The sequence below is a fragment of the Amblyraja radiata genome, chromosome 27 (genome assembly GCF_010909765.2).
Source record: "Amblyraja radiata isolate CabotCenter1 chromosome 27, sAmbRad1.1.pri, whole genome shotgun sequence".
Taxonomy (NCBI): domain Eukaryota; kingdom Metazoa; phylum Chordata; class Chondrichthyes; order Rajiformes; family Rajidae; genus Amblyraja; species Amblyraja radiata.
In genome coordinates this window covers 4,732,013-4,751,059 of record NC_045982.1, presented here as the reverse complement: position 1 = coordinate 4,751,059, position 19,047 = coordinate 4,732,013, and the positions used below count along the sequence as shown (strand labels likewise).

The window sequence follows — 19,047 nt, the reverse complement described above, 5'->3', positions numbered from 1 at the left end:
TTGCAACCAGGTGTATGAAATTGTTTTTCCCCCCAGCTTTAAGGAGGTCATCCAAGTAAACACTCAGCTTCCTAGGTCCCAGAATTAGTCTCAATCACGAGATTTCCTAGTATAGAATCATGATCCTTGTATCCTGTGGTGCAGGAGGCTGGAGCACAGTATGGGCGCTGCACTGGCAGCAGCCTCTACCTACAGCCTGTCTGTTATTTCTATCTTTTTTTTAATTTTTAGTTAGTCTAAAGTCTTGTGTTGGGGGAAACTTTAACGTTTCTATGTGGGGGAGGGGGGCAGGGTAAGGGGGAAACCGTTTCCCAGTCTCTTCCTGGCGGGGACGCGACTATTTCTCCGAGTCGCGTCCTCGCCCCCCCACCTCGCGGCCGACCAGCTGGATCGAAGCGGCCTTTCCTGCCGGGGACCGGGAACCGGACCGGGGCTGCTACAGCGGCGGCGCAGCGCTGGAGTCACCGCGGAGCGGGCGATGCCTACCTGGGTCGCCATTTGGAGCTCCGAAGCGTTGAGCCGCTGCTCCAACATCATGGAGCTCTGGTGCGGAGAGCTTCCAACGCGGGCGGCGCTGACCGTCATCGTGGAGTCCTGGGGCGCCTTGCAGAGGGTCTCCAGCAGCAGTCTCCACCCGGCGCGGCCTACGGACTTTGGAAGCCGCCGACTCCGGTAGGAGGGGGCCGACTCTGGTGTCCACGCCGCTGAGGACGTCCCGCAGCCCCGACGTCGGACTTACAACACCCCGGCGAGCGGTCCTGAACATCGGGCCACCCGTAGCGGCAACTGCGGAGGGCACGGGGAACAATGGAGGAAGAGACTGACTTTGGTGCCTTCCCACACAGTGGGAAACTTTGATTCTGCTGTGTGGGGATGTTTTATGTCAAACCCTATAGTAGCAATGTTACAAAATTTTGAGATTTTTAAAATCAAGTCTGTAATTTATCCCATCAGATAAAGCATAAAAATAAGTTTAATTTGACACCTAATTCACTTTCATATCTCAAGTATTTAATAAGTTATGGCCATTTTCATACTGGGAAATGAGCATCTTGTTCCCTATTGATTTTCTATGGACATAACAAAAAAGCTGTGATCTTGAACAGTCAAAAGCCCATAACTTTCTTAAAAATTAAGAGAACTGAATGAAATTTTCAGTTATCATAGATTGAAGCATTCTGAAACAAATATAAAATAATCTTACTTGGATTACCTGAAATTAAAGCATATAATTAGTTAGTTACCTAATTGTAGCTAATTTCAGACTTCAATTACTAGATCTAAACATCTATCCATTTCTTAATAAATGATTAACATTTTTAAATAGCCTAAATGTCCAAATAATATTCACAAATAATTCACAATAAAACATGATTTTTAAATCTCATTTACATTAATTTATAGGCCAAATGGAAGGAATTTAGTGTTCAATTGCTGTAAATAAATGCCCATTTAAATCAGCTTTCTAGTGGGTCCCTGTGGAACGCGCTGGTTTAGAACGTTCACATTGCGGTAGATTTGTGCCCCAAATGCCCAGAAAAATACTGCGCGATATAATGGGCCCAAATTGAGCTACTCGCAATATTAAACTTTGTATAAAGGGATCTTTAGAAGCCCTTTTTAATGTAAATATATACAGCCTAACTTCAGCTGTTTGCTTTATGAGACTCTGCGGTTGCTGGCGGTCACGGGTTTAGAGATTGATTTTTAAACTACTATAACTATTTTACGAGGCCTTTAAAACTAATAATAGCTTTTGCGACGGGGTCTTCCAGCGATTTTTCGTTAATAATTAACTAGGCTGAACATCTTCGATTTGAACAGCCTAGAGAAAATCGCGTTTTAAACCCGCCCCCTCTAAACGGCGCCAAAATCGCGCACACCCTCAGCGGCAGATTTTCAAAGACGCTTCAGGTAGGCTTTGCAACATACCTACCTATAGTGTGTTGTGTCCCTTTGTTTATTGTTTGGCTGTATGGGAATTTCATTTCACTGTGCCAACTGCCACATGTGGTGAATAAATCTATCTTGTATCTTGTATCTTGCTGCACCTGCGACAACCATCCTACCACTGAAGCCTGATTAGGATGCAATATATTGTCAGTGTATACCAAGATTGCTCCTTAGTACTTCATTTTTGTTATTCGACAAATATTTTGGTGGGTTAGCAATCTGCTCTTTTTAGGGAAATATTCCGTTGACACTCTGAAGAAATAGAAAATGACTGGACCAGAAAAAACTGATAGACTCGACTTGTACACGCTAGAATTTAGAAGATTGAGGGGGGATCTTATAGAAACTCACAAAATTCTTAAGGGGTTGGACAGGCTAGATGCAGGAAGATTGTACCCAATGTTGGGGAAGTCGAGAACAAGGGGTCACAGTTTAAGGATAAGGGGGAAGTCTTTTAGGACGGAGATGAGAAAAACATTTTTTACACAGAGTGGTGAATCTCTGGAATTCTCTGCCACAGAAGGTAGTTGAGGCCAGTTCATTGGCTATATTTAAGAGGGAGTTAGATGTGGCCCTTGTGGCTAAGGGGATCAGGGGGTATGGAGAGAAGGCAGGTATGGGATACTGAGTTGGATGATCAGCCAAGTTGGATGAGTGGTGGTGCAGGCTCGAAGGGCCGAATGGTCTACTCCACCTATTTTCTATGTTTCTAAAATATAAACCACGTGTAATTAACATACTGAAGTATTCCAAGGAACATGTTTGATTAAATATTTGGAGATGTTTTTTTCACATTTGTGTACTTTGGCAGGCTTTGGCACAAGCCATCAAAGAAGCCAAAGAGCAACATCCGGATATGTCTGTGACCAAGGTGGTGGTGCATCAGGAAACAGAGATAGCTGAGAAGGAATAAAACCCAGGTAAAGCATTTAATCAGAGATTCCACTGCCTTTGGCATTGGGATTGTGAAAAAATGGCAACTGTATTTGCAAACATTATTAAATTAATGGATTTGCTGGCAAGATTACACGTTATGTGATGAATTGAAATCAATATCCCTCTAATTTTATGTGGGTGTAGTTTTGAGCTGATAATACAGTGTACTGCACTGTAGCAAAGATTATAAACTGCAGGTAGGTTTTGTTACAGATCAATCAATAATATTGAATAGCAAGCAGAAAATTGCCAGTCCGGATCCAATCAATTACACAATACTGCCTCATTGCAGCGTCAAAAATTGTCCAATGGCACATCCTCATGTTAAGATAATTGTGTGCTCCGGTTTCCTCCCTTGCAACATTCCAAAGACGTATAGGTTTGTAGATTAATTGGCTTCAGTAAAATTGTAAATTGTCCCTAGTGCGTAGGATAGTGTTGTGGATCGCTGGTTGGCACGCACTCGGTAGAGCTGAGGAGCCTGTTTCCGCGCTGTATCTCTAAACTGAACTAAACCTATAGATAATTAACACAGTGCAATAATGCCTTGGATGTCTAGAATGGGAAGGTGCCATTTTGGATGTTGGCTATTATAATGCCACCTTTTCTGGCAGCTCGTTCCATACTCCCACCACGCTCCGAGTGGAAAAAGTTGCTGTTCAGGTTCCTATTAAATCTTTCCCCTCTCAGCTTAAACCTATATTCTCTATTTCTTGATTCCCCTCCTTTGGGTAAAAGATTCTGTGTGTTCACCCTGTTTCCCTCATGATCTTGTACACCTCTGGAAGATCACCCCACATTTAACTGTCTGTCACTTTTTGTGGGGAGGGGGGGAATTAAACTAAGATGATTTGGAGACAAACTGAATTGTAGTCATGGCATATTGAAATCTTAGATTGCATTGGCAATAAAATGCCTATATTTAGTGTTCCCTTTGGCATCAGGGTGATAATAACTTCCCCTTTTTGTTTTACAGCGGTAAAGAAAATACTGCGGGGAGCATCTTTCCAAGTACTGCTACTTGGCCATTCATTAGAAGATTTTTATACCTCTTTTTAGGATCTGCTCACTGCCATTTGTGTTTGCTTTGCAGCCCTTCAATAATTACCAACTAGACAAAGAACCTATGACTAGAAGGGATATCTAAGCCAAGGAATAATCCTGGACTTTTTTTGTTTTTTATTATTACATGGAAACATCCTATTTGATACAGTTTTAGATCCATAGATTTTTACATATTTCAGAACCTAAAAACACAGATTGGGGGGGGGGGGGGTGCTTTGTATTTGGGGGGGTTGTGGGATCCCACAGCCTGTTTTAGTGCAGAAGATATCAGAATGAATTTTCAATACATAGAAAGGGAAATGAAGTAATTTGGATAGGGTGGAGAAATAAAATCCCAGCACAGTTTTAATCATGAACCATTTTATACTGTGAAATAAAGGAGCTGTGAATAGTTGTGAACTTGGCATTTAATTTTTCAAACGTTTTAGCAAAGGGAGTCTTAATTGTTACTTATCAGGAGCCTTCCACATTTTCCTTCTGAAAGCAGTGGTATCCTTTTTCAAATGGTCTGTTGAACTCTCACAACCAGCTGGCATTTCTTAAAATTTGGTCGATTCTGGTGGGGTTTTTGATTATAAGCGGCGATTGAATCGCTGAAGTTAAAATGAAACTCCAATGTTTAAGGCTAATGTTCAGGAAATCTTTTAATTTTTCATTCTACTTTTAAAGAAAATCTTTTTAACAACTTTGGAAAAGGGATATAACAGCTTTGATATTATCCGGAAGTTGTATCGGGCTTAAATGAACAGCCAAAAAAAAGGTATGGCCTTTGTAGGATTGTGATCATCAAGTTCTAAATTAAGTAATATGGAGTAAATTATTGAGAATTGCTATCTTATTTATGTTCCAGATTTTGTTTACTATATGGGGAAAATTCTCAATATGCATTGCATGGTCTTGGCTGGATAATATAATCTTTAATACCTTCTCGCACTGTTGATCATCTGTGTTTTAATGTGTCATGTAAAGTGAAGTATATCCAGCCTGGACTTTTGCTGGTAAATTTCATGTGCCTCGCCAAAACTGTGCTTGTAGATTTAGATATCGAAACAATATTGAGGCACTGGAATACCTTTTAGTAGTTTTATAATCCGAAGGGGAAGAAAACCTTAATTTATCATGCACATAGATTTGTATTGTCAAATGTTGATCTGTGAGCCACATGAAGTATTGTGGGGAAAAGAAGTCATTTAAATTTATGATCCCAATCCTACTATGAAAATCAGCTCAGTACTTTAAATTCCATTTTTTAGATGTGGGCTCTACTGATTTGAAGGATTTTTGTACAGTTCTTTATATTGTATAGAATTAGCAACTCAAACTTTTACTCCATTAGGTTTTACTTTTAGAACATGTAATCATGAAAATGAATTGAGGAGTCTTTGTAGATATGAATTAGTGGGAATAATCACACTACTGTGGGACTTCAGTTAAACCATGATCATATTGATGATGTGATAGGAAACTTCAGTTGTAGCATTTGGTAGCTGAAAGTGTTGAAATGAAATCATCCTTCTATGGCTTTTGAATACAAATTTTAAAGAAATAAAACTTTTTGATCATAAATTGAACTGCCGAACTTTTGTATTATTTGTGACTGTTTGCCTTAATTGCTTCCCTTTCAAAGGAAGAATTGTGTTAATATGGCACCTTTAATGATCCCAAAGGAATTCAGAGAAATGTTCAATACCTTTTCCATGTAATCATTGTTAATTTGCAGAAACTTTGTTGCAATTTATAATTCATTGCATGTACAGTGCCCTCCATAATGTTTGGGACAAAGACCCATCATTTATTTATTTCCCTCTGTACTCCATAATTTGAGATTTGTAATAGAAAAAAATCACATGTGGTTAAAGTGCACATTGTCAGATTTCATTAAAGGGCATTTTTATGCATTTTGGCTTCATCATGTAGAAATTACAGTTGTGTTTATACATAGTCCCCTCATTTCAGGGCACCATAATGTTTGGGACACATGGCCTCACAGGCGCTTGTAATTGCTCAGGTGTGTTTAATTGCCTCCTTAATGCAGGTATAAGAGTGCTCTCAGCACCTAGTCTTTCCTCCAGTCTTTCCATCACCTTTGGAAACTTTTATTGCTGTTTATCAACATGAGGACCAAAGTTGTGCCAATGAAAGTCAAAAAATCCATTATGAGACTGAGAAACAAAAGTAAGACTGTTAGAGACATCAGCCAAACATTAAGCTTACCAAAATCAACTGTTTGGAACATCATTAAGAAGATAGCACTGGTGAGCTTACTAATCGCAAAGGGACTGGCAGGCCAAGGAAGACCACCGTAGCTGATGACAGAAGAATTCTCTCTATAATAAAGAAAAATCCCCAAACACCTGTCCGACAGATCAGAAACACTCTTCAGGAGTCAGTTGTGGATTTGTCAATGACCACTGTCATTTTGACAATTTGACAATGACCAATGATTTGTACGATGATAGTTTCTTATAGTTTAGTTTAGAGCCACAGCATGGAAACAGGCCCTTCGGCCCATTGTGTCCAGGCCGACCATCAATCACCCATTCACACCAGTTGTCTTTGTACATCTAAAGGAAATATCTAGCAGGGCAGGCAGCAAATGCAGAGAGCAAAATTGAGTTACATTACACGTTGCAGATTTGTCATCAAATACTAGCCAGTTATGATGCACATTGAATTTTTTTTTTTTAATGGAAATGCTAGAAATCTGAAATAAAAAGTAAAAATACTGGAGACATTGCAGGTCAGGCAGCATCTGTTGAAAGACAACGTGTTATGCTTCATCCTCTCCTTGTGCACCTATTTTGTGGAAATTTCTTGGAGCTCCATAAAGTGTGCAGGTAAATTTCTGTAGTGATGTGAAAGGATTTAGTAGTCATCAACATCTTTCATTCCAGTGAAGAGCAGTCTTCAGTTGCATAATGGTGGGTGAAAAATGAATTACCAAACGACCGTGTCGCGGCTGTTATCAAAATAACTACTTACCAGCTAATAATGAGCAGCTACACACACATTGATATAACACAAGTCAAGTAACACTCAACCGCATTGTGGCTGGATGGAGTGTATGACAAGACCGTCAGTTTGTGCCAGAGATCGTACTGTAGTCAGTGATTCATTGAGGAATGCCTTGCAAAATCTTAGAAGCTGCATTAATATATCTTGCACCGAAATTCTAACTTGGGTGAATAGAGAAACAAATATAGATATCCGTTAAGTAAATGTGCGAAATGTTGACGTATTGTGTGCAAGGTATTTATAGATTTTGAGTGTGTTTGAAATTACTAAGCAGCAATTTCAATTAGACAACGGGCATATACAAATATTATATAAATCATTGCCAGAGGTTAACTTTGAACATTTTCATTGCTTATTCTGCACCGTCTGTACCAAGTGGTTAAGACAATTTCCAGGTGAGTCGTACAGGTTTGTAGGTTAATTGGCTTCGGTGAAATTGTAAATTGTCCCTAGTGTGCAGGGTAGTGCTAGAGTATGGGGTGATCGTTGGTTGGCGCAGACTCAGTGGTCCGAAGAGCTGTTTCCACGCTGATCCTTTAAAGTCTAAAGTGAGTCATCTCCTGTGCATCATCTGCTATGACTCTCTGAAAACTGCAATTCCCACAGTGGATCTATTTAGAACAGTAAATCTAATTATTACAGTAAATAGATTCCCTTACTCACATACTGTACACTTTATTTTCGTTTTTCTGCACTAGCTTTAGTCTATATTATAGCTGTCAAATGTACATTTATTCTTGCAGAACAGGTGGACAACACGGTGAGTACTCAAACCCCCTCACAATAACAGACTGACGACGTGTACAAGTGCAATGGGGTTCCTATAACCATCAATATTTCCCAATCTGTCAACATTAAGAAGAAATTCTGATTTTGCTCTTATGTGCCACAACAGATGACCTCTCACTTACTCTTCATCTGCCATGATGTAGTTGCCACTCATTCAGTTTATCTAGAATCCGTTCAAGCACCTCTGCATCCTTCTCAATTACTCAAATTATAAAATATTATACATTTCCCCTCTCTCCTAAAGCATAATATCCTGTTGTTTTTGAATAACCTACCCCAGGGGGGGAAATACTGTGACTGTTCACCTTATATTGCCCTCATGATTTTGTACACCTCCTATAAGGTCCATGATTAGAATGGGTGTCAAGGGTTGTGGGGAGAAGGAAAGAAAATGGGATTAGGAGGCAGAGATCAGCCATGATTGAATAGCGGAGAAGACTCGTTATGGCCGAACAGCCTAATTATAGACAATAGGTGCAGGAGAAGGCCATTCGGCCCTTCGAGCCAGCACCGCCATTCAATGTGATCATGGCTGACCATCCCCAATCAGTGCCCCGTTCCTGCCTTCTCCCCATATCCCCTGACTCCGCTATTTTTAAGAGCCCTCTAATTCCACTGCTATAATCTGTGAACCCCTTAACCACTTTTTTTTCATAGAAAAAAAAGACCCAACCTATCCTTATAACTCATACCGTCCAAACCTAGTAACATCCTCGTGAATCGTTTTTGGACCCTTTCTGGAAATGAAGGAGAATTAAGAACAGAAAATCGGTCTTTAAAGGTTAAGGGAAAAACGAGTGTGGAAAGAAATTTCTGCAGAGTGCAGACTACGGGACCAAAAGGTCTGTTTAGATGTATTCTCTTCGTTCTTTGCCAGTCAGTGACTGATTTGTACAAGAGACAACATGGTGTGTACAGAGCATTGTACATCTTGCCAATATCTGCATGGTGCAAGGAGGGAAGTAGTTACTGTTACATTTGAGAAAATGTAACTCTCCAATACAAGTATATATGCTTTATTTCCTCGTGGAACCCCTCTCGTAAAGTCCCAGCTCTGGAACTCTTTATCCAGAACTGCCGCCGCGACGTCAACCGCCTCAACTTCTCCACTCCCCTGTCTCACTCCAATCTCTCCCCCCCTGAACGCACTGCCATTGGATCACTCCGCAAAAACCCAGATTGGGTTATCAAACCAGCCGACAAGGGAGGTGCCGTGGTAGTCTGGCGCGTCAATCTCTACAAAGCTGTGGCCACGCGCCAACTCTCGGACACCTCCTCCTACTTACCCTTGGACCATGACCCCACTGACGAGCACCAGGCCACCATATCTAGCACCATCACCGACTTCATCAATTCCCACGCCCTGCCCGACCAAGCTTCCAACCTCATCGTTCCCCAGCCCCGCACGGCCCATTTTTACCTTCTCCCCAAAATCCACAAACCCGGCTCTCCCGGCAGACCCATTGTCTCTGCTTGTTCGTGCCCCACCGAACTCATCTCCACATACCTTGACTCCATATTATCCCCCTTGGTCAAATCCCTTCCCATCTATGTTCTAGACACCTCAGACAGTCTCCGCCGCCTCCGCGCATTCCACTCTCTAGGCCCTCACCCCCTCATCTTCATCATGGATGTCCAGTCACTCTACACCTCCATCCCCCACCAGGATGGCCTCAAAGCCCTCCGGTTCTTCCTCGACCAGAGGAGCAACCTATACCCAGCCACTGACACTCTCCTCCGCCTAGCGGAGTTGGTCCTCACCCTCAACAACTTTACGTTTGACTCCTCCCATTTCCTCCAAACACAAGGCGTAGCTATGGGCACACGCATGGGCCCCAGCTACGCCTGCCTTTTTGTCAGGTACGTTGAACAATCCTTGTTCAATACGTACCAGGGCCCCATCCCCGACCTCTACCTCCGTTACATTGACGACTGCTTTGGGGCCACCTCCTGCACCCACACACAACTGACTGACTTCATCCACTTCACCACCAACTTCCATCCAGCACTCCAATACACCTGGACCATTTCCGACACTTCCCTACCATTCCTTGACCTCACCATCTCCATCGCAGGGGACAGACTTCTGACCGACATACACTACAAACCAACTGACTCACATGGCTATCTGGACTACACGTCTTCCCACCCTGCCCCCTGTAAAGACTCCATCCCCTACTCCCAATTTCTCCGCATACGCTGCATCTGCTCCCAGGATGAGGCGTTCCACACCAGGGCAGCGGAAATGTCCTCGTTCTTCAGGGAACGGGGATTCCCCTCTGCCACCACAGATGAGGCTCGCACCAGGGTCTCATCCATACCCCGCAACACTGCTCTCTCTCCCCATCCCCGCACTCGCAACAAGGGCAGAGTCCCCCTAGTCCTCACCTTTCACCCCACCAGCCGGCAAATACAACAAATAATCCTCCGCCATTTCCGCCACCTCCAACGTGACCCCACCACTCGCCACATCTTCCCATCTCCCCCTATGTCTGCCTTCCGCAAAGACCGCTCCCTCCGCAACTCCCTTGTCAATTCTTCCCTTCCCTCCCGTACCACCCCCTCCCCGGGCACTTTCCGTTGCAACCGCAAGAAATGCAACACCTGTCCCTTCACCTCCCCCCTCGACTCCATTCAAGGACCCAAGCAGTCGTTCCAGGTGCGACAAAGGTTCACCTGTATCTCCTCCAACCTCATCTACTGCATCCGCTGCTCTAGATGTCAGCTGATTTACATCGGGGAGATTAAGCGGAGGTTGGGCGATCGTTTCGCCGAACACCTCCGCTCAGTCCGCAGTAACCTACCTGAACTCCCGGTGGCTCAGCACTTCAACTCCCCCTCCCATTCCCAATCCGACCTCTCTGTCTTGGGTCTCCTCCATTGCCAGAGTGAGCAACACCGGAAATTGGAGGAACAGCACCTCATATTCTGCCTGGGTTGCTTGCGTCCGGATGGCATGAACGTTGAATTCTCCCAGTTTTGCTAGCCCTTGCTGTCTCCTCCCCTTCCTTAACCCTCGAGCTGTCTCCTCCCATCCCCCCGCCCTCGGGCTCCTCCTCCTCCCTTTTTCCTTCCTTCTCCCCCCCACCCCCCATCAGTCTGAAGAAGGGTTTCGGCCCGAAACGTCGCCTATTTCCTTCGCTCCATAGATGCTGCTGCACCCGCTGAGTTTCTCCAGCATTTTTGTGTACCTTATATGCTTTATTCATTTGGTCTCGTCTATGGGTGACAAGTAGTGTCTATCACCTCTGCCAAGGAGATCTATGGATATTAATCGATTAACATGTGGGTCAGGGTCAGCTGGAAGATTCCCTCCCCCGATGGACATTAATGAAGCAGTTTTTCTTTAGAGTAAACACTCCTCTTTCATGCATCTGGAAACATCATCCTATTGCACCAGCCTGCTATGGAGAGTATTGTATTTCACATCCATGACACGGCAGTAAACTCCTGACTTTTGTTTCTTTAACTTCCACTGTTTTTAATTTGCGATTTAAACTAATTGCCACAGCGAGGCCAAAGAGTTGATATAAAGCAACATGCAGTCTAGCTCAGCAATATGCAGTCTAGCTCAGCAACATGCAGTCTAGCTCAGCAACATGCAGTCTAGCTCAGCAACATGCAGTCTAGCTCAGCAACATGCAGTCTAGCTCAGCAACATGCAGTCTAGCTCAGCAACATGCAGTCTAGCTCAGCAACATGCAGTCTAGCTCAGCAACATGCAGTCTAGCTCAGCAACATGCAGTCTAGCTCAGCAACATGCAGTCTAGCTCAGCAACATGCAGTCTAGCTCAGCAACATGCAGTCTAGCTCAGCAACATGCAGTCTAGCTCAGCAACATGCAGTCTAGCTCAGCAACATGCAGTCTAGCTCAGCAACATGCAGTCTAGCTCAGCAACATGCAGCCTAGCTCAGCAACATGCAGTCTAGCTCAGCAACATGCAGTCTAGCTCAGCAACATGCAGTCTAGCTCAGCAACATGCAGTCTAGCTCAGCAACATGCAGTCTAACTCAGCAACATGCAGTCTAGCTCAGCAACATGCAGCCTAGCTCAGCAACATGCAGTCTAGCTCAGCAACATGCAGTCTAGCTCAGCAACATGCAGCCTAGCTCAGCAACATGCAGTCTAGCTCAGCAACATGCAGCCTAGCTCAGCAACATGCAGTCTAGCTCAGCAACATGCAGCCTAGCTCAGCAACATGCAGTCTAGCTCAGCAACATGCAGTCTAGCTCAGCAACATGCAGTCTAGCTCAGCAACATGCAGCCTAGCTCAGCAACATGCAGCCTAGCTCAGCAACATGCAGTCTAGCTCAGCAACATGCAGTCTAGCTCAGCAACATGCAGTCTAGCTCAGCAACATGCAGCCTAGCTCTGCCGCACAGCCCCTGATATGATTAAAAGGGACAGTCGAGACAGGGTTCTCACTGCTCCAGCTGAGGTGCATAATTACTTGTTGGGAATTTTATGGTCTAATGCGCCCTCCTTAAAAACGCAATAATGGCCGATTACTAATGAACACGGTGATGGCTCCTTTGGATGGGAGCGGTTCCATTCCTGATCTAACCTGCTTCAGGTGCCTTGCTGTGGATTTCTCCCAATTGTAACAAGCCATCTGATTCACTTCAACACCATGTACCTCCCTTGCCCGGGCTGCAAACGAAGACTGGTGTAAGTCTGCTGTTCAAGGAATAAAATTGTTGGCAGAGGTTTTCAGTCCTTGGATAGTTTGTGGATCTCCTGCGACAGTTCAGGGGATATAGTTATGGTACAAACAATGGATGTCATCTATATCTGTTGTGTATTTGCTCTATACTTGTAATTCAAGGCTGTAACCAAATTGTCATGTGTAGGAAGGAACTGCAGATGCTGGTTTAAATCAAAGATAGACACAAAATGCTGGAGTAACTCAGCGGGACAGGAGAGAAGTCATGTTCTGTACACCTAATAAGATGTAATAATCCTTCACCTGTATCCACCTATCACTTACCGGGTTTTTTCCCCTACCCCTAATTCTCTTTTCCAACTTTCTCTACACCTCCCTGCTCCATCTCAATCCACCCCAACCCCAATCTGTCCAGTTCCCTCCACATTTGTTGCCTGGCCCACTGAGTCCCTCCAGTAGTTTATTTGCTTTAGATTCCAGCATCTGCAGTTTCTCGTGTCTTTCTCACGCTTCAAGAATGAACTCTTGCATGAGAACAGGGCACACAAAGTGCTGGAGTTATTCAGTGGGTCAAGCAACACATCTGGAGAACGTGGATAGGTGACGTGTTGCGCCGGGACCCTTCAAATTTAAGAATTGTCTCAATTCAAAACATCAGCAATCTATATTGTCCAGTGATGCTGCCTCACCCACTGAGATCCTCCAGCAGTTTGTGTCCTTTTGTGTAAACCCACATCTGCAGTTTCTTATTTCGACATGTGTTTACAAAACAGCTGACTGCTGTGCGTCATCTTGTATATGGGGTAGATAAACATGTTTTGGCCGTGAGTAACTATATTCTGATTTAAGACGCGTTTTATTTTCTGGTGGGAAAACTCAGAATTCAAGTTCCCAAATGAATTTTTTAAATTAAAAGTTCTCTCCTCTCTTGAACCGATTCCCAGATGTAACCGTCTGTGCGATGCCAACTCTGCCATTCCTTTGCCCCAGTGGATGTTTATTTACAGAAAGCAATTGTCCCAGACTATTTGTCTGACACTGGGTGGGGATGAGATCGGGCCCAGCCGCACTGTGCAACCCACTCACTCACTCGCACTGTAGGGTCTTTCTCTTAAGTCACAAATTATTCCAAAACAATTTGTAAAACCCCAGGTGTGGCCGTGACCAAGCAAGTAATTCAAGAGTTAGGAACGTTATGTTCACCTACATTTCCAACTGAGTAGCAAAGAAACATCCAGGAAAAATTCTAATGCAAACCCCACATGAATGAGCAGGTCATGTTGGTATTGATTCAGTCTTATTGTTGAAACCAGTTGTAAGAGCAACAGTGGTTTGCTTTGGAACACACTTTTGTTTTCTGAGCGGCAGCACACTGGTGCAGTGGTAGAGCCACTGCCTTACAGTGCCAGAGACCCGGGTTCGATCCTGACTACAGGTGCTTCCTTGTATGGAGTTTGTACCTTCTCCCCATGGCCTGCGAGGATTTTCTCAGAGATCTTCGGCTTCCTCCCACACTCCAAAGATGTACCAGTTGGTAGGTTAATTGGCTTGGTATAAATGTAAATTGTCGCTAGTGTGTGTAGGATAGTGTCAGTGTGCGGGGATCGCCAGTCGGTGCAGCCTCGGTTGCCCGAAGAGCCTGTTTCCGCGCTGTATCTCTAAACTAAACTTTGGAAAACATTCTTGAAAAATTAGATAATTATTTAAAAAGGGAGTGGAAAACTCACACCCATGGAGAGAGGAGAGGATTAATCCCAATTGCAAAGCAGTTTCAAAAAGCAACCAAAGGCAAACAGAAGCAAATGGGCCTCCTCCAGTACAGTGTTACTTCAAGTTCGAAGTGGATCTGGTCATTTTTAATTGCAGCCAGCTTGCCTCTCTGAAATCTTTTGAAGTTCTATGCAAAATAACATTACTGTTGTTATACTGCTTCTAAACATAATCAAAGACCTCCAGCTGATTTCTTCAAAAGTGCCCTCAGCCCATCTCTTTCATTAAAAGCCCGTGGAATGTAAATGTAAAGATATTTTGTTCAACCTTTAATGTAAATTGAATCTTCACCACATGAGGCACTGAACAAGAATCGAATGGAACTGTGGAGTTGAGGGAGAGTGTAATGGCATTTGTTGTTGCAATTCTATTGTATTCCCAAGGAAAGGAGAAATACAAAGTGCAATGGTACAAATTTGAAATGATAAAATAAAATGCTCAGCAGGCCTGCCTGCATCTGTATAGGCAGAAGGTAGGTAAACCCTTGTGAAAATTTAAAAAGGGAAATCTTGTTTGTTCTACTTGTTAGTTGGCAACGAACCGACTGAGTGCCTATTTAGGCACTGTTCTGAGAAAATAGCCAAAGCCATTTTGGCATCAAATTTAAGTTACGGTATTTTTATCTTTTTTTAGAATAGTGCATGTTATCCTTGGAATGGTTCATAGGACAGGAATTTGAGGAAACCTGAACAAACAGTTCTGCTATAATATGGTGATATAACATACCACGAGTTGGTTATAAACTCGATGGATGAATAGACGGGGGACACCATTTTTTAATCTAGTCTTAATTGGATATGTTGTGATTTACTGCAGACACTAGAGAGCCAATTAAAGGATACTTTGATAATTGACTAGCAGAAGAAAGCTATCTTGCAAGAAAATAGTCCGTGTGGTGGTGGGGTTGAATGTAACCTCCCTACAGTAATCAGACACCATCGTCGCTAGAGAACAGTTTTTATCAGTTTCACTGACGATGGGATTATAATTGACAAGCAATTGCTTCTCTTGACACTTGTCAAGTGATTATGAAACAATGTAATGCACAGCCATTAGTAGCTTTAGCTTGCAGTAACAAAAATTAATTTAGAGCTATGAAAATTACTCATGAAATCCTGCAGATGGAAAAAAATCTTTGCTATTACAAGTATGAAGCTCTGTATGAAGTATGAAGCCCCTAACAACCTTTATTCCTCATTGACAAGATTAGTTTTCCAATGTGATTTTATGACAAGATTTCTTAGGAACATAACTTTTATTATAGCAGACTGATATTTGCAAATGATTGAAATCTTGTGAACAATGTGGTGCCAATCGAAACAATATAACACTGTGAATTGATCAATTCTTCAAGAAAGAGAATTACTTACTTTCTTCCAGCATATTTTTACAAAGAAAACTCCCACATTTCCGACATGAATGTAAATGATCCGTAAGCAGGGGGTTAGAGACTCTTGCAGCCTGCGTAGATGAAAGAGGGGACTGTATGGTGGATCATCATAATGTCTACAGTGCTGTGATATTAGAGGTCATTCATTCGGGAGAGGAACGTGGTGAAGATACTGAGTTGTCCCATCACAGAGATAGATGCAGCTGTCTGCAATTGCAAATACATCCCAAACGCCGTAGAATCTTAATACTGCAGCCAGCTAGGTAGTCTCTTAAGATCTTGTGTGGAAACAAAAGATCCAATTGTCAAGTGGGGTACCAACAAAAGAGGGTACCAACAAAATTGATAGAAAGCTAGAAACTAAATGAAAAGTACTGCAGATAGCTAACCATCTCTGAATTGTCACCTCCTGCATGTGTAAAGGGGGATGGGTACAGGTCAATAACATCAGGGAATTGAACGAATAGCTCAAGGATTGACAAGGGAGGTAGACAAAAGTGCTAGAGAAACTCAGCGGGTGCAGCAGCATCTATGGAGCGAAGGAAATAGGCAACGTTTTGGTCCGAAACCCTTCTTCAGACAAGGGAGCATTGGGTTTCAATGAGACTCTCTCTTTGGGATTGGTTCTGGGATTGCTCTCTGGGATAATTAATGGTGAATCAAATTATTAGGGCTATGGATAGGGCCTAAATAAGAGAAGTGGGAAGAGAACAAAATTTACATAACTAATTATTTTGGAAAGAATAATTGACACGCGTGAAATAAATTTATGAAATTTGTACAGAATGTGAAATTTGATTTGAACTAATTTTTTTAAAAGGTTCACATTTATTCACTGAATCAGACAAATTGTAGAAACAAAGCTATTTGTCGACAGTTAAACAAATTGTTGAAAACACTGGACGCAAGCCTTTGGAGGGAAGCTCTTCCCATTCACAGATGGTTTGAGGACCAGGCTGCACATTTAAACTATAAAAATACAAGGAAAATATATTGACTTGTCTTGATTTGTAATTCATTAACTGTAGGGATGGTGGAAACAGCATTAATCAGTACTTTTGAAAGGCAGCTAATTAGAGGCAATAATATATGGGAGAAAGAAGAGGAATGGAACTGATTCACTCAGCCTTCCAGGAGCCACGATGGAATTGATGGGCCAAATGGCATCATGTCAGAACAATTATTTGATTCAATTATGAGAAATTAAACATTTCTTACATTTATTAGTGATAATTCTTATTTTATTACTTGCGGTCTTTGCTTATACTCCGACTACCCCACTATTTTCCAGCCAGAAATATGATGAAGTATCTTGCTTTTGGGCATCCCGCACTTCTAGTTTAGTGCAGCTTGCAGCTGCCTGGTTTAATACAACACTTGAGGAGGTTGCTCACCGAGATAGTTGGCTCATGAGAATCTGGTTGGATAGACCATGTCAAGTTTCCTGTTGCTTAAGTTAGCATTAGCATTGCTACTTTGACACTGCTGAGCCCATCTCCAATCAATCTACTAAAATCAACGAGGAAAATAGAGGTGTGACTGTTTTCACCAGCATAAAATGAAAATGAGCCCCATGTCTAAAGCTACAAGGGACCTTCCTTTTAACCTTAGGTGGTGCAGCGGTAGAGTTTCTGCCTGACAATGCCAGAGACCCATGTTCAATCCTGATTACAGGTGCTATCTGTACGTTGTACCTGTGAACGTGTGGATTTTTTTCTGGTGCTCCAATTTCCTTCCACATTTCAAAGACTTACAAGAAAAAGGTACGACTCTTTGGGCGACTACTCACCACCAAAGTGTCACCCCGCGAGCCGCAACATGTCGACACATGACGCCTGTTTGGTCGTGAGTAGTCGCCCAAAGAGTCGAACCTTTTTCTGGTCACCGCTGGATTTTCAACATGTTGGAAATTATCGGAGACCTGCTGCGACTATGACGTGGGCCAGGCCCTTAAACAGTGTTGTCTGGCAATAATTTGAAGCAGATAGGATTGCTTCAAATTTTAACAAATGTCGAAAACAGTGAGGTTCTTTCACTGAAGTGATTTTTTTTAAATACCAAGAGAGTGAGTGGAGGTGGTTCATAGGATTTGATATATAATCGATTTAATTTCCCCCTGTATTCTAGATGAATTTGGTATTACTCCGAATGGTTGACTTTGGTGGGCTGAACTAAATGACTGAATATGTCATCATGTAAATAGCTATGTATAATAATAATAATAATAATAATAATAATATGTTATCTGATAGAAAATGAAAGGCATAGAAAAAGACAATTTAATGAGGATTCACAAGTCTTTAACATGGTCTCAAATAACAACACCAGACTTGGCATTCAACCAGTTGCCAGTTCAGCCAATGGGTCGATAAATGTAACCATATGCATACACCCAAAGTTACAGTTAAAGTGTTTTTCTGGAAAAAAATACATTGTAAGTTGATGTTGGAATGTGTATTCTACAGCCAGACTTCCTCAGCCAAGTTATGGACATTGCTGTCACATTATTCAATGGAGCCTTTATGTCAAACATTCCAGAGGCGCCTGCCATATCTTTATATCAAACTTTAGAAGAAACACAAAACCATTGTCTCAAAATTCTGAGAAGCTTCAATTAGCATTGATGCTTAAGACAGTGAAAGATGCTTAAGACAGTGAAATCCGATCATCTCTTGTTGATGCATCCATTTATACCAAATAACATTCAACAATGAAAAACACTAATGCATGTGTCTGAAGAAGATCTCGATCCAAAACAACCCTATTCCTTTTTCTTCAGGGATGCTGCCTGACCCGCTGAGTTACTCCAGCATTTTGTGTCTATCTTCTTGCATTTGTTCATTAATCTTGTAGCAATAACAAGACATTCTTGTTCCTACATTAACCACAAGCATTTATCCAGTACCCTCAACATAGTTGTACGTGGGTTTTGAGGAGGCTTTTGAATGTGGGCAAATTGGCAAGGGAGGACTATCTAATTAAGTGGTTTCCAGGATGAGGTGCCAAGACAAAGGAAAGAGCTGACTGAAGAAATGGAACGAAAGAAGGTTGCTGCTGAAGAAGTGAGTGTTAGAAGAACAGAGGATGCATGTTGCAACGCAGCACTGCTGGGGATTACGGAGGCTGGGAGGGGAGAGACCACATGATCAGGTAAATGAAGACGAGTCTATGCGTTGGAAATGAGTCGTCGATGAATTCTGACTTGCATTGACGCCATGTTAACAAGAGGTAGCATAGAGATAAAAAGAGGAGCCAACCATGTGGGATGTGAAGAATTCACTGCAAGAGAACCGGGGACTAGTTAGGGACAAATTGAGTATTTGAAAACTTTTATAGAACACTAGACCAAGGGGGACCCGTTGGGTCCCATCCCCTCAACGCGCGGTTGCGGGGGGGGGGGGGGGAGAATACAGGCTCTTCAGCCCACAAGGTCAATGCAGAACATGATGGCAAAAATCAACTCAT

The 19,047-nt window shown here is 42.7% G+C and overlaps 1 protein-coding gene across 15 annotated transcripts in view; it reads left to right on the top strand.

Moving 5' to 3' along the window:
* LOC116988342 (protein 4.1-like) overlaps positions 1 to 5,525 on the top strand; it is a 102,536-nt gene extending 97,011 nt beyond the window's left edge. For all 15 annotated transcript variants that reach the window (XM_033044947.1, XM_033044960.1, XM_033044948.1 and 12 more), the window contains 2 exons: positions 2,765 to 2,873; positions 3,866 to 5,525. In XM_033044947.1, the coding sequence (XP_032900838.1) occupies positions 2,765 to 2,866 (102 nt within the window). In that variant the 3' untranslated portion in view covers positions 2,867 to 2,873; positions 3,866 to 5,525. The remainder of the gene's footprint in view (positions 1 to 2,764; positions 2,874 to 3,865) is intronic.
* Positions 5,526 to 19,047: the final 13,522 nt, after the last annotated feature.